The sequence below is a fragment of the Anoplophora glabripennis genome, unplaced genomic scaffold (assembly GCF_000390285.2).
Source record: "Anoplophora glabripennis isolate ALB-LARVAE unplaced genomic scaffold, Agla_2.0 scaffold462, whole genome shotgun sequence".
Taxonomy (NCBI): Eukaryota; Metazoa; Arthropoda; class Insecta; order Coleoptera; family Cerambycidae; genus Anoplophora; species Anoplophora glabripennis.
The window spans coordinates 292,669-309,362 of NW_019416567.1; the positions used below are offsets into that span (position 1 = coordinate 292,669).

Here is a 16,694-nt window from a genome sequence, read left to right on the forward strand (position 1 = left end):
TTAAATATGACTAGATTTTGTCATAAAAATAGCAGGACATATTTAAAAAAATTAACGTGAAGATGGTCACTCCAAGACGAAACGTCGGATTGCAAAAATGTTGACGCCATTGGATAGAGCGAAAAAAGCGGCAATGTAAATATGCAATTTATTTTAAAATCCGTTTTCAAATAAAGCCAGGAAAAAAATAGTACGATTTTGCAAAATTTCGGGTTTTTCCAGATATCTCCGGAACTACCCGGAATTTTAAAACTAAACAGCATATTGTTAGGTATAAAAAACCACTACTTTTTTCTAATTTGAGCCACTCCGTATCTCTTACCATTTCCTAGATCCTAATGCTACACCATCCTTATCTTGGACACACTGTAAGAATTCATCAAAATTTAAAAAAATAAGTACACTAATCGGAATACGGAAAAAAATTATTATTTATTTTATTTATTCACTATTCGACTTCGATGTTTATAGCAATACTGTGCAAAAATAAAGTTTTGTGTCAAACAATGAGTTTTTTTTAATTTTTTTCCGTAGAATTGAATGGTGTAATCAGTTCTTGATTTTTTTTATCAACAATTACTGAAAAATTCCTTGTTGCAAGTCATTTTTTTTTTGCATATTTGTGCATGTTTTTGAACTGTGATTACAGATTTTTTTATTTTACCAAAAAGTTTGTCAAAACGAAAACAATGACCACCGGCAGAGCTCTGTACGATGATTTTTCTAAGTAGAATTTTTCTTTAAAATAAAAGTGTTTCAGACGGGAAAAAATGAATATCTCGGAAACTTCTTAATTTTTTTTATCTAAAAAAATTTGTGATTATTTAAGACACAGAAAGGTAACTTTCACCAAACTTGTCAAAATTAAATTATTTTTGCGGAAATGAGAAATAAAAAATGAAAATTAAAAAAACGTTTTTCACAATTTTCTCGGAAATTTGAAGGTTGTCTTAAAGTGACCTCTACAAAAGTTGTAGATTTTTGCATGAATCCTTTGTTTGACGTTACCTTTCGCCAGAAATCCCAATGATATCATTTTTCACAACTTTTCAACCCCCTAAATCGACCCTTCGTCACCCCTGCTCACGCATTTTTTTTTTTCGTTTATTATAAGCCCCTGTACCATTTCCACTTCTAAAAGTCAAGCAATTTTCTTTTTTTCCCCTCTAAATGAATTATTTCGATTGGTCTAATAAAAAATGACCCGATTTGAAGAGGATTTAGGTTTTGCAGGGAACAGATAAAATGTACGATATGAAAAGAATGATTTATTCTGTACACAATATACAATTACAGTGATTTAATAGCATTAATCGAAATTATACATTTAAAATATATAACAAAAATAAATATTTGTCAGTGGGATTGCGAGATTTTCAGGCAGAGGATTAAATAAATTAATATATATATTTACAGTAAACACGATAAATGTAACAAACAACCTTAGGAATGAACTTAGGCGTATATAAATTATATGGGGCTAGAAATTAATAATTAAAATTAAAATCGCTCACGATTAAAAGTGAGATCGGTTGTACGTCCTTTTTAATTGTAAATGATTACAGAAATGAAGTTTAATTGTTCGAATTAAGTGCAGCAAAAAGATGTGTTTGAACTAACATCGACTATTAAGGTGTATAATCAATCACTAGAGAATTTTAGTGAACAAGTCAAAATTTCCGAGGCTAAAATTAAATTTTATTAAAATCACATTACCACGATTAATTTCGAACACACTGGAGTTTTAAATTTCTTAAGATGTCGACATTAGAAGAAAACTAATAACGGAAATCAATCGATTTGTACTGCTGTAACATCTTATTTAGAAATTATCTTTTCAATACAATGAGGCACACTCGACAATCCCAAAAGTTCAGTCTTATATAGATAGACGCCAACCAAACAATAAAAATATATGAATTAAACATTTATTTACAACAATTAAATTACATTATTTTACAACGCCTTGTAAAAGATAATGACAAACCACCCTGCACATAAAGAGGAAAAAAAGCGGATCCAGAATTGGCACAACTCGACTCATATATTTACAAGGGAGAAACTTACTTCTCGAAACTAACCTAAAGGCACCTCCTACGGAGGCGAGTGAGTTCTATTTGCTCGGTTATTTCTACTCCTAAAATTCCTGTTACCGGGATTGTTCCTGTTAAAATTCCTCCCCCGCCTCCTGTCTCTATTAAACCCCCTGTTATCCCTGTTGCCGGGATTGTTGGGCGGGTAGAAATCTTCGTTGAAATTGTTAAAGTTGCCGGGACCGTCCGGCGGGAAGCCCCCGAAGGGCATCGGGGCGTTTCCTAGCAATCCTCCGTTCCTCGGGTCGAAGTTGATGGGAAAATCCGGGGGTAAGTTTGGTATGCCGGGCGCTGCGCCCAGCAGACCGGGCTGTGAAACGCTCTGCGCCATTTGATTCATAATGTTCGGATTCTGGCTCAACATGGGATTGACGGGTAAATTAGCTTGTTGTCCTGGCGGCAAGATAGGGTTCAACTTTGAGACGTTGGCTAATATCGACAGGGCAGCGCCCAAATTCGAATTCGGCTGCAGGCTCGTTCCTGGTATAATATTAAGGTTGGACAGCAAACTGTTCAGTACCGGGTCATGGGAGTTATTGGGATCGCTTCGCTGACTCAACTCCTGGTTGAGTAAAAGCTTCTGGTTGCTCGTCAAGCTCTGGTAAAACGCCGAGCTTTGCAACATGCTCAGCTGTTGGTTAAACGTCATCGCGCCCGGCTGAGGTTCGTTTTTATTACTATCCTCCATTTTCCTAAGCCTCGGATCTACCCTTACGGTCGTCGAACTAGACTTGGGACTTGCCTTTGGGCTAAGTGGAGTATCCCGTTCCTCGACGCTTAACCTAAATATTTTACGTAATCGAGGATCGCCGGTTTTCTCGGCATCGCTTATGCTTAACTTTAAACCTGTGTAATCGGGTCGCGGTATCTCTACCGTGACCACCTTCCAGGGTATGGGGAGATGGGAGTTTATGCTCGCGTCTATTTCCGTGGCAGGAGTGTAGTTTTGCATGCCCTTGAAGGGTAACTGAAGGTTGCGAAGGTCCACATCGGAACGTATAGAACCTAGAGGGTAATAAGGCGGATATAGAAACATTGAAATGTTAGATTTTAATTTTCTAATGTAAGATTACAGATTAATAGAATGTAAGGTTTGACAATTCATTTGATTTTATTTGACAACTGCTATCCTTGATAGATTACCACTGATTTAGTCACAATTTAAAGTTACTAAAGAATATATCCATCACTATGCTTTTTGATCATTTTTTCCAAACAAATAATAATAACCAAGTCTCTATTGTAATACATATTTGAAGCCAGTATTAAAGGTGCTTCCTTCAGTAGAAGCTTATACAGGGTGGCCCAGAAATAATTGCCAAATTTTAAATTTCAAACATTTAATAACTGAATAATCTAAAGCTTATCAAATAAGAGGAATGTTATGTCATGCTATCTGATTATTTTCAGAGACGCCGCAGTAAAACGAATAAACAGGTGCAAAAAACGATCAAACCATCATGGTTTTAGGTACTGAAATTTACGAAAATACAAACTTTTTTATATATAACTCTACATGTAAATATTCTTATAACATTTACTTGCTTAGTCCTACATATAAAATTGTTTACTTTTATTTATAAGTACGTGATAATAATTAATAAAATGTGGGGTTAGGATAACAGCAAACCCATGTTTTACAAACGCTTTTTTTTAGTTATTATGTTATTTGAGTAAATTTAAATAGTAACAATGAATAAATAGAACACCAAGGATTTTATTTTTGTGCTTACTTTTGTTCTACACATTTTACTTTTCAAGATTTCAGTACCTAAAAACGCCAGAAATTTGACTATTTCTCAGCCAGGGATATGGCCACCTTAACTTTAGTCTAATATTTTTTTTCAAAAATCTAAGTAAGATGATATATTTGTTTTGCTGCCCACCGCTAGAGCATAAATCAAAACGCTTAGTTGATTATACATATCCACAAAGTAAGAGTACTCGATTTTAAAAAAATCGAAACGGCAGTAAACAAAAAAAAATGTACATATTCAGAAAGGTACATCAAACACTACTTTTCGACAAAGTCGCCTTCAACCTCAACGCACTTTGAGAGACAAGGGATGAGCTTTCTGGCACCTTCATCAAAAAATCTCCCGCTGCCTCTCGGACCGATTGTTCGCATTGCTTTACGGCACTGGTGGACGTCATCGTCAGTAGAAAACCTATTTTCACTCATAAAAACCCTGAAAAGATGAACATCAGAAGGGTTCAGGTCAGGACTGTGAGTGGGGTGGTTGATGTTCCAACCGAATGAATCCAAGGGTTACTTTGTGGCGTTGGCTGTGTGGGGACATGCATTGTCATGCAACAAGCCCACTCCCTTCATTAACATTCCACTTCTTTTGTTCTGTATCACCTTTCGCAGTGTTTTCAAGGTTTCACAATCCCACGCAGCATTAAATGTTTCCCCCTGGGGCAAAAAGTCAATAAGGAGAATCCCTTTACAGTCCCCACAACACAATTGCCATGACTTTTCAGGCAGAAACAATGGTTTTGAATTTTTTCGCTGATGGTGAAGACGGATGTCGCCACTGCATTGATTGTTTTTTCGTCTCAGGGGTGTAGTGAGCCACCCACGTTTTGTCAGCAGTTATAGTACAGTCAAGGAATTGTTCACCTTCCACTTCGAAGCATGCGAGAAATTCCCGTGAATATGCGGCTTTGTGTTGATCCATGAGCATTTTGGCACCCATCTCGCACACAATGTTCGATAACCAATTATTTCATACAGAAGAGATCTGGAGATTTGTGGAAACACTGCGTTCATCTCGTCCAAAGTCAATCGACGGTCGCCACAAAGCAGTTTTTCGATCTTGTTCACCATCTCATCAGTCACGATTGAGAGAAGCCCACTCCTTTGTTCATCATGAACATTTGTTCTGCCAGCTTTATACTCATGAAACCACTTGTACATATTAGTATGATTTATCATACCATCCCCATAAACATTGCGTTAAAAATTTGAAACGGGGCCTTTCCCTTTGCAAGAAGAAATCGGGTTACGCTCCTCGTCTCGCAGCTGGCGCGATTCAGAATAGCAGAACTCATTTCAACATGCCACTACAACAACAGTTCTCAACTAACAGACAAATAAGCGCACATTCTGCTAGCAATATCCTGGCCTTGAATGCAGTGTTGCCAACTTTGTCGAAAACAAAAAACAACAGAGCATCAGAGTCTCAGTACTCTTACTTTGTGTATATGCCTCGTACAGTAAAGATAATGATACGGAATTAATTTAGTTACTATTGAAAAATAATAAGGTAGATTTACACTTATTTTACAAAATTAAGTTACAACAAATGCCGAAATGTCCTCCGTTATTGATAAGATGTAATTGTACATAACTTTGAAAATTTTCTTTAACTCTTACTGAGATTTCTGGATTGTTGAGATTGCTCTGGCGGCATTATTTATTCTCAAAGTTCTTCAACCGCATTAACTGGAGTAGAATATACCAGATGTTTCAAACAACCCCATAAATAAAGATTTTTATTAATAACTTGATTTTTTTTTCTGTTGAAATCTTATAGGCATGTCGACACATTTTTATATAATTGTTGCGCAAATAGATGAAGGAGGGGTTTTAGTACTCGTCGTTCACACCAACATTTTTTATTTATTTTTTAGATTGATGCAAAATTTTCACTTAGGACTTGGTTTACAAATACTCGATCATCTCGAAAAAGCTATAGAAAGATGTCCATAAATCGTATCTACTCTGTTAACATTTCTGCATAATTTTGGACATCTGAGATAGCATTGGGCTCAAAATTTCCAAAAATTTACTACTTTGCATTCGGAAGTATATTTTCCAAGTAGATGTTGAAGAGCAGTTTCAAGGTAATTTAATAGGTGGCGATGTTTAATATATGTTAGTTGCTTATTAATTTACCTTTTTGTTTCTACATCTGGTATAAATTTTTAATTTAATAATGATACTCTTAAAAAGTTTATTTCGCGTAGTGCAAAACAAATTTTCGTTTCCTAGCGCCTACCTTCGAGCATATACTACTGGAGGCAGCGGAGGTCGTAGAGAGAAAGGGAGGTATAGGGGGGTATATACTATCTCTCTTTAGCAGCATGTGATTGGTTCTGCCATGAACAGCTGCTTCTATCGTTGACAAGGGGAGAGGAACGCAGCCAATTGCGTGCTGCTAGAGAGAGATAGCAAACACCCTCCTATACCTCTCTCTCTCTCTCTACAACCTCTCTCTCTCTCTACAACCTCTTCTACACTCTCGGCCACTGGGATGCTGCCTCCAGTGCTCTAATGCGCCTACAGATTAGGTCATTGTGTCAGTAGGTACAAAACAATGCTTTGTACCTGTAGGTATCGAATAACAATGACATATTTTGTAGGTTCTATTTCACCCACACTCAAAATATGTCAGTAGATACACATCTAAATAGATTGAGAAGTGTCAAAGGGTACTATGACCCACCTTTCAACTGTCCGCTCAACAATTTTTTTTAACCAAAATTATACAAAAGATTTGTTACAACAGTTATTAATAAAATAATTTTTTGATTGCAATGTTTTTCACTATATTTCTTCAAAAAGAATATGTCGTTAAATGTCAAATTCACCTGGTTTTTTTTACACCCTGTATAACTAAAAAATTTTTAATGCGCATTTTCTTAGAAACAGTCGCAAAACGTCTTTTTTCATAAATTCCCAGAATAGCAATAAATAAAAATCAAGTAAATTTCAAAAAATACACCTTTTTTAATAAAATAAACTGCATTGTACTTACTCCTGAAATCAGTATCGATTTCTTCAGAGTTCCTATCGATGCTGCCCTGCTCGTATATACTCAACTTCTCCGGTTTGTTCTGGACTTCTATCGAACCTTGCCTAGACCTTTGGCGAGGATCTGCGGTCAATCTAGGGTCCGCCCTTGGAACCTCCTGTTTCTCAGTTGACGTTCGTGGATCCTTAACAAAAAGAATTTGTTATAAAATAAAGTACCTGGCTTTTTAATCTCGTACACACCTGTCTGGCCGTCCTCGGATCGGTCAACGTCGAAGTAGAGGCGGTCGATTGCGGCGGAGTCGAACTCCCTTCCGGTTTAGGCAGGAAGGGGAACTGATTCTGCGACTGGCTCATGGTCGTTAAGAGTTTCGTCACCTCCGCTGAGATGTCAATTTTCGAGAGGTCTCCCAACTGGCCGACCACGTCGAGAGGTTTTATTTGCGGTGGGGACATTATCACTTCACTGAAAACGACGAATAGTTGATATAACTAGGAAGGGAGGCTTTAAATTCACTGGAATTTACAAAAAAATTAAAATAGTGTGCTCTTTTTGGGAGAGCAAAACTACGCCTGGTAACATATTTTATAGAAATTGGAACACTTTTTGTCAACAGCCAATTAAAGCTGAACCACCTACGTAATCAATTAAAAACATAAAAGGGTTCAATAGAACACTCAGTATTTAAAAATACTCTTAACAATTAAAATATTCTTTTCCCATTTGTTGCCCTTTGAAAAAAAAATATGTAGCTGCTTCACCAAATTTTTTTTACAACCACAGATTTTATTTTTACAACCGCTGACGCAGCTACATGATATTTTTTTTCAAAGGTAATTATGCATTTGAGGCTGTCGAAAACGTCATATTTTGTTTTATCTCGTCGAGCTACCTCAAATTAAGTACAAAAGAATTTTTGTACGTGGTCCAGAAGTCGAGATAATGAAGATTTTGAAATTAAGAGCGCTTTTGAACGCGCGAATTCAGTTTTTGGAGCGGCCGAGTAGCGTTACCCCCACTCCGCTGACCGCTACAGTTAGCTCGCGCTGTGCTCGAATGCTTCGGTTTGACGCACAATTAAAAATGCAGAAGTGGCTAAAATGAACCATCGTATTTTTTCATTGAAAATATAAGTCTTCAACTTCAATCTCTGTAAGAATGGTCGCTGTAGCACTTCAAAAGCGGCCAGTAATTTAAAAAAAAAAATTGTCTTGGCTCCAGAAGGTCATAGAGCAACGTTCTTTTTTTTAAATTCGCGTAAAAATGCCAGCAATCGGTTCCTGTAATAGACGTTATCGAGAAATGAATATCGAAAAAGATATTCAAGAAAAACGCGACCCAAAAAATTTTTTTTTTTTCAAGATCATCTTTGGACTATTATTACTATAATAATAATAATAATTATTATTATTATTATTATTATTAAAATTGAATGAACATTTTACCTTGCTTCCGTCCCCTCTGACCCTGCCGCTTCCTTCTCCTTAACCTCATCATTGTCCACCTTGATTGTCAGCCTGTTATCGTCCTCATCGTCATCGTCCGAGTACCAATTGATGTTCTCATCGATTTCAAAGCCTTCCTTTGTGTCCTGTTCGACAGCGGTCTCCTTCTGTTGGGCCTGTATCCTAAGGTACAGGTCCCGTTGCGTTTTGGGCAAGTCCACGGGCAAATTGGGCATTTCGGGTTTGTTACAGTCGTCCCCGGTGTCTATCTGGAGCATCGGCTCGTCTTCGTTGTCGTCCTCGATTTTGGATTCCGGCTTGTCGTCGAAGATCTTGGGCATTACCCTGATGTCGACATCCTTACCCAGTAGAAGAGGTTGATGGCGAATATCCACGTCCTTCGACGCGGTGTAGGGTAAAATGTTCGATGTACGAATGTCTAAGTCTTGTTTCAGAGAATCGATCACCAGTCCCGCCTCGCGTTTATATTTCTCCAGATCCAATTCGCCGGACTTGCTTTCGGAGGATATGCTCGCTGGAACGTTTGGTATCGGTCCTAAATTCGGGGGCAACGTCCTCATGTCGATGTCCCCGTTACTGAAAGAAAAGCAAAGTTTCAGTTCATAGCTGTAATTTTCTAACATTAACGCTGTAAACTTGTAGATACTGAAGTATTCTTTACCTGTTTCTTATCCTCATGTCCTGGTCTTGTCCGTATTGGAAGGGTTTGAGAGGGAAATTTAGATCTTTTGATGGCAACGGGTCGGGATCTTGCCACCTCGACGGTCGATTCCTACCCGATTTTTCATTTTTACCCCTTACATCTGCAAATCACACAAATCTTTAGAAGGATTTCACTTAAGTAGGTTCCAGCATATTACAATAATTAAACTTCATTTTGACAACCTGTCGCGGTAAAAAAGAGATGTCTTAGTAACCATAGTTTTAACTAATCAAAAGATAAATAAAAAAGGTTTAATGGAAACTAGAATACATACAAGGTGTACCGATTTATAAGAACTAAGACTATTAACGCAATAAGAAAATACAGGGGTCAAATGTATGTTTTTAAATGAATTCTAAAGGCTGCTGTTAGAACAGAATTCAGTTTTTTTAGCAAAAAAAAAAAATAACGGGCAGGAATTCTGGAAAAGTTCAAATAATTTCAATTTTTTTTTATACATTTATGATTTGCAATTAATTTATAATAAAACTGAGAAAAAAACTGCTACTCTTAATCCATTACGCAACAGATTCAATTAATTTGATTGTTATTCATTTAATTTTGTGCTGAATTAATGCAGAAAAAATAGTAATTTTGCAAGAAAAATTTATACGAGGCTTGCCTTTTATATTTTGGAAATAGAGAGCAAAAAAAAATTTAGTCATTGTATAAGGAAAGGGTCGGCAACTGGCGGACCGCGGTCCAGATCCGGACCGCGGAAGGTAAAATACTGCACCGCCAAAAATTTTTTGAAAGTATAAATTACTCAAATAAATTATTTAAAAAATGTTTTTTACGTTTAAGTGCCAATCTTATCATTTTTCTAGTATTTTACAATTGTGTGAGTGTGTGAGTCCTTAATAGTTAGTAAGCAGATTAAATTTGAGTCCAAATTAAAATAAAAAAAATAATATGAATTATTTTTTGGACCTCGTTAAAAATTTTCAAAAGTATCCGGACCCCACCCAAAATTACTTGCCGACCCCTGGGATAAGGCTTCATTGTTTTTCAAAATATTCTCGATGAAGGTCGACATACTTTTGCATGCGCCTCAATCAATTTTCGAAGCACTTTTCCCATTCCGATTAAGCTTCTTCCAAAACATGCATTTTGAACGCATCAACCGCTTCGTCAGGCGCCAAAAAACATTGATCTCACATTTATTTTTGATGTACTGGAATAAAAAAGTCATCGGCTGTCAAATCAAGGCTGTATGATGATTCATCAATTGGACTTTTGACATGACATGCGAGAGCTCACATTGTCCTGGTGGAGAATGATCCGTCTTCGGCGGACGGTTTCCCTAATTTTTCCGATGACAAATACATAAATGGTTATGCACCATTTAGAAATGACCGTCCAACATGTTTTTTTTTTAAAAAACAATTTTTGTTGGATTTGGCCCATATAGTCAACTGCTGTTTACTTTTGGACTTATAAATCCATGAATCGTCACCTGTTACAATGTCATAGACGTGTTTTGAAGCACCGCGATCATATTTCTTGAGCATTTCTTTTGACCAATCGACACAACCAGCCGATTATGGATGACCTTCACGAAATTCGTCAGTGAGCGAACCACAGCCATGAATGGATTCTGTATACCACCTATATACAGTGGTCTTTGATGGTGCTTCATTGCCAAAAGTTGAATTAAATTCATCAATGCGAAATAATCCCCGTCGAAAGTTGTAAAAAATAATCGCACTGAAATGTTCACGACTTAATTCCATTTTTTTGGATGAATTTTTCAAGTCACTGTAAATAATACAACTAATGCGCTATTTCGCTGTACGTCAATACGTTCTGGATAAGTACACTGACAAAAAGCAGCAATTTACAGTAGGGACATCGGCAGCACCAGGATCGTCCATTCCCGAAATATAAAAGGCAACTTTTTCTTTTACAATTTCCTTAATTAAAAAAATCACAATTGGCCAAGTCAATAGCACAACTAGAAAATAGAAGTTTGGTAGGCCAAAATGTAGTAAGTCTTAAAAAAAAATCTATAACTAAAAAATAAAATTTTTATGTTAAGCTGGGAAATTGGAAATTTTTCTATTATTTTCACAATGGTTTGAAAACTGGCTGCGTCCCAGTAAAACGTAATTGAACGTCATATTTCTTACTTACGTTAATGATCTGTACACCCGTAAATCGGGACACCATGTAGAAATAAACACCTTTTAAATAATGAATTATTTTTACGACTTCTAAATAAATAAAAAAAAAGCAAAAAATACATTTAAAATAAATGTACGACTTCAATGTCGCACGGCAACTAAACTATAATAAAATAAAAAGAAATAAAGAAAACTAACCATCGGCTCCTTGTAATAACTCAGGGGGTACGGGTACATTAATATCAAACAATGAAGGTATCCCACCTTTAGGTTCCTCTTTAACGTCCATCCCCTGCTGCTCTTGCAGCTTGATCTGCGTAATGTTGATCAAGTTCAGCGCCTCCTCCCTGCTCATTCTGGGAAATCCGCCCAAAATATCGCGGGGCGCCGTTTCGAGGTGTTTAAACAAGATCTGTTTCAGACCTAGAAGGGAACAAGAATGTGAAAAACTCGTACCGTTCGCCATAAAAAAAGAAATACTTATATTGTGTCAAACTTCGGAGTAAAAGGACCGTGGACTAGGGAGGGGACATTAGAACTACAAGACGAACGAACTACACTGGTGCTTACCTTCAGAGAGGGGTTTGCCGTGGGCAAATTTGCAATTGTCTCCTTGTATGCAATTTAAACCTGTATGGTAAAATTTACAAGGAAATTCAGAATGCATATATGAACATTTGTCACCTTTTGCGCAACAGTCCATCAGGTAGAACTTGCAGAGTTCTAGTTTCATGGGGGGCACTGCTTCGTGAGAGTAGGGACAATCATTCTATATAAAAAAAAAATAAGCTTATTGCAGACGCGCAAAAATTTTGGGTGTTAAATATACCTTTTGACATTTTCCTTGCAAGTAGAAAACGCAAACTCCCTGCGAATCCTTCAAAGGTTGCTGCTCGTTCCTTCTGTCCCTATTCTTGCGCTCCCTACCGTGTTCTCTGTCTCTGTTCCTCTTTGCTTTCTTTCCTTCTCTCCGTCTAATCCGTTCGTCGCTTCTGCTGCGATCCGAAGAATACTCCGAGTCGTAACTCTCTTCCGATTGCACCGAGGGACTACCTTCCCTCCTTTCTTCAGGCTTCTTCTCCGGACTTCCCCCACGTATGTTCAGCATTTCGTTTTCGTCTATTTCAGACTTGGGAGACTCTATCCTCCTCTGTTTATTCTGCAAGAAAAGTGTATGTAGTTTTGTAAATAAATGTTTATTTGTTGTTTTCCTTACTTTTCTATCCTTGTCTCCCTTCTTCCTTTTCTTCCCCCTTTTTTCTTCTATTTTGTCTTCCTCGCCACTGGCCGCAGCAGCCTCTTTTTCTTTTTTATTCAGAATTGTGGCGAGGGTTTTTTCGATGTTTTTGGCGAAATCATCATCTGAAACAATTTTTTTGTTGTGTATTGAGCTGTAAAAATTTCAGTCGAATGGGAACCGACGAAATCGATGGAAAAAATCATGGACATAGGGACATACATAATAAAATTCATTAACAACTACCACATATGGTCAATTTATCTGAAATATAAATATGATTAGAACTATAATACGCAATGTAATTGAATAAGCACATTTTTTTATGTTTTTCACAACTATTTGCTTTTTAGTCTTAAAAAATAATAAGTTACTGAAATTACTCTTAGAATTAATAAAAATCTGAAAGACGGTGTCCAATTTCAGTCTTGACAACAATCATCTAAATTCTTATTGAAATAGTTAAAAAAAGAACAGTAAATTTTGAACAAATTGTTGACACTTTTCCGAAAGTTATACAGGGTGTCCCGAAAAAAAATGGATCAAAATTCAGGAGTTTCTTTGTATGAAAATAAACTGATTTACATCAAATTACCTTAATTTCGTCACTTTTTGGCCGAATATAAATATAGCTTAGTTTCCACTTAAAACATAAGGGTCATTAAGAAAACCTTAGCCTTGTTTTTATTTGCCATACTTACTGTTCAGAAATCTTGAGATGAGTAAATGTTTTTCCAAACACCACTTTACTTTCTATAAAAAAGGGTGTACTTGGTTTATGATGTCAAAATTGATCATTCGAGAAACATTTTTTTCAATTTTCTACTGCAGCCGTCAGACAAACAGACAAAAAGATTTGGCAAGAGACAGTGCAGTTATTCTTAGCGACCTCTATGTTTTATTTAGAAAATAAACCTATGTTTATTGTTGGCCACCTCAAAAAAAACAACTTTCAAATTTCATTCAAATATCTTAAAAAGTGACTAAGTTACCTTAAAAAAATTTATCAATATAACTTGATCTAAATCGGTTTATACTCATTTAAAGAAGCTATATTAAAAGAATTACCCATTTATTTCCGAACACCCTGTATAAAAAAACATGTTTATGTTAAGAAAATAACCCATACATCAATACGATATTGCAAATATTTAATATCTAAATTAGAAACCTACATGTATGCCCATAATTTTCTGAGACAGAAAATGACATAGATTCCATACCAAGAGGATCCATCACGGTGTCTTTATTTCTATTGAATTTCTCCCACTTTTTCCTTTGCATCTCCTCTCGTTTCCGCAAATGCAATATACTCTTTTCCGCCTCAGTCATATGCTTCCTTCCTTTCTCCTCATGTCGCCTTCTCTCCGACCTATCTCTAGGTCTATCTCTTTCAATCTTTTCGATTACATTGACTTTATTATCGACGATTTTAACCGGAACCGGAGCTGGGATAGCTAAGTCAGCTTTGGGAGCTTCTTGCGGTTCTGCAGGGGCCTCTTCATCATCATCCTCAATTTCTCCATCTTCGAGATCCTCTTCAGTTTTGGAGGGCTCTTCAGGTGTATTGCTGTTCGGTAGGATATTATTTTGTTAATAACAATTCTTAATTTCCCATTTAAAATGTTTTTTTTTTTAATATGTATATCAATTTTTGTAGATCCCAGTTTAATGAATATTTTCTCTTTTTCATTATTCAAATTTAAATGTAAATGTTTTGTTAATTATTACATTGACATACATTCATTAAAATGGATTAGAATAACAAATGAGCAAAATAGGTAAAAACCCTTTCTTCAGAGTTATAATTCATAAACTGGCCAGAATTTGCAAATGACATTTATATTTCTTTTGGTATAAATAACTATTGTTTTCAAAAATTGTAATATATGGGACATTGTTTAAATATATGTATGTGTAACTGATAAATGAACATGATATGCAAATATTTGTTCAAAATAATTTGATAATCTTTGAATAACAGTTGAAATATCAATACAAAAATAACAGTTAAAATATCAACATAAATAATTGTTGAAATTCGATATTGTAGAGAAGCATTATCAGTTTATTCTGGAATATTTATCTAGCAAATTTTATTTCCCCAATATAGAAATAACCAACTGTATTTAGACAATATCATAAACAACACAATAAAACCGATAAATATAGCAATACTACTTTTTATCTGAAACCCTGATTATATATTTTATGATGAAACATAAAATCGAATTTTAAGTAAATATTCTGTGTTTTGACATATTCTATTCTACCAATATTCAACTCATATATAAAAAACTTTAACAATAACCAAGATATATTGTTTTACCTACATTGATAATTCCGTTTTTTTTCTAAATATTTTGTATTGTTATGCCCCAAAATGTTTCTAATCGTAAAACCCACGTTAAGAGTAGTTATCAATGCAAGTTATGTAAATTTATACAAAAAAACATGTAAACATATCGACTAGAGATAACGTCAGTGTGTGCGTAAATAGTGTCCTTGTAAAAACTAGGTTTTACATTTTTAAATTTTTGCGCCGTTAAGTTATAGGTGGCGCTGCCAGACGTTTGATCGATAGTTTCAAGGCCACTCGATCGACCTTTTCGTCCTATGACGACATCGCTTGGCTGTGTGCTAATTCTTTCGATTTTAAACCCGTCACCAAATTGTGCAAGTAAAAACGTAGAGAAAGCGGAAAGTTTTGCCTATGTAAATTCTTAAAATTAAAATATGTAGAAGCGTCGTTACTGATATAAGCGAATGATGAGAGTTAGGACGTTTAATAAATTAGGTATATTCTAAATATTTTCAGAGGACCTACCTAAATTATGATTATATACGTTTTAAATCAAAGTAAAAACAATATTTCTAATTTAAAACAACAATGACGTCGCATTAATGCAAAAAATTAATTGTATCTAGTATCTAACAATTTAAATTATTTTTATATCCCAACACCAAACGATTATTATCTATCACTTCATTTAAATTCATGCAAAAAATGAGAAATATGGAATTCACAGTAATTTTGTAGGTCGTTCAAGGATAAATTTACGTTGAACAATATTTACGAATATGTGAAATTCAAGATAAGTTATTTGAACATGCTACTATAAATAGTTACTGAAATGTTAGCATTATAGATAAGAAATTACGTTTCTAAAATAAGGTAAAAAAAGTATTGGTACACAGCCAAAGCCATCGAATAATAATGGAGGCCATTATTGTAATATACACAAATTTATCTTTACGCCTTTAAGAAATATGCTAATATTAAGTTGGGAGCGATTTCAATGTTAAATTTACTGCTGAAATTATGTTTAAATAATAATTATAATAATGATCGTTTTACCTTCCTTCAAATTAACGTGTGCATAAAAAGTACGCGTCATATTTGCCGTGTTTCTTGGGAAAGCGCTAAAATACGGCCCTATTTCGCAAATTTCCAAAATAAAACGAATTTTGAAAGAAGTTTTGCGTAATTTTGGGCAGTATATAGCCTTAATTGTGCCCGTTTGGTGGTAATTGGCCCCAGGGAGTGTACCCACGCCCATGTGGTAGGTATTTGACATCGGAAATGCGTTATAAGAATTTTCCACGGATATAAATCGTTCTCAACGTAATTTTAACATATTTCTGGCCTCGAAAACGGTGTCGTGTAATTTTGCCGTAAAAATTAATTGCAAACCTTTTGATATCACATACGAGCGCCATTACAACCTAAGTAAATATTCACTAGTCAGGAATATATTAATGAAATGGCATGAAAGTCACTCATTCACTGTTTATCTGTCCTGATCTGTTTGAGGGACAGACATTCTTAAGAAATTACGCATATTTTCATGTAAAACCGACTATTCTCTTTGGCGAGGAGACCACAAATGATTTTCTTATGAAGGAATTTTGATATCGAACTCGTAGCTTAGAAACCAACCAATCGCTATGCAGAATATGTCACTTTCAGCCAATCGTAAGCAGACAATCGACCATCCCAAAGGTTTCTGACCCGCAGGGTCCCGGATATTTCCCACGCAATATGATCCGATATCTAGATTTTCGACCTTATCGCTTCTTGCATAAGGAAAATTATTATTTTCTTTAATTTCATAAAAAAATTATTCGAATTTTTGGAATCATATACTCAATAACAACCCACTGAACTAAATCAAACTGTTTTACCGTCTAAAGCGGTCACAGTTTTACAGAAAATAAGGTGTAACATGACGAGCAGTTGTCAAACAAAGGAAACTTCTCTTTGCAACATTGTTCGAACCAAAAAAGGCACGTAAATGTTATTGTCTAAAAC

The 16,694-nt window shown here is 35.5% G+C and overlaps 1 protein-coding gene across 2 annotated transcripts; it reads right to left on the bottom strand.

Moving 5' to 3' along the window:
• Nucleotides 1-1,255: 1,255 nt before the first annotated feature.
• LOC108910928 (protein suppressor of sable) lies at nt 1,256-16,254 on the bottom strand. Of its 2 annotated transcripts, XM_018715698.1 has the most exons (12): nt 16,077-16,254; nt 13,558-13,952; nt 12,362-12,507; nt 11,975-12,304; nt 11,830-11,914; nt 11,716-11,775; nt 11,344-11,568; nt 8,981-9,122; nt 8,299-8,895; nt 7,096-7,318; nt 6,857-7,037; nt 1,256-3,098 (listed from the first exon to the last, which is right to left on the bottom strand). In XM_018715698.1, exons 1-12 carry the CDS (start codon nt 16,100-16,102, stop codon nt 2,095-2,097), a joined length of 3,414 nt encoding a protein of 1,137 aa, XP_018571214.1. In that variant the 5' UTR covers nt 16,103-16,254; the 3' UTR covers nt 1,256-2,094. The 2 variants fall into 2 exon arrangements, with proteins under 2 accessions (XP_018571214.1, XP_018571213.1); XM_018715697.1 differs by having other exon boundaries at nt 11,716-11,914.
• Between the last annotated feature and the right edge of the window lie 440 nt (nt 16,255-16,694).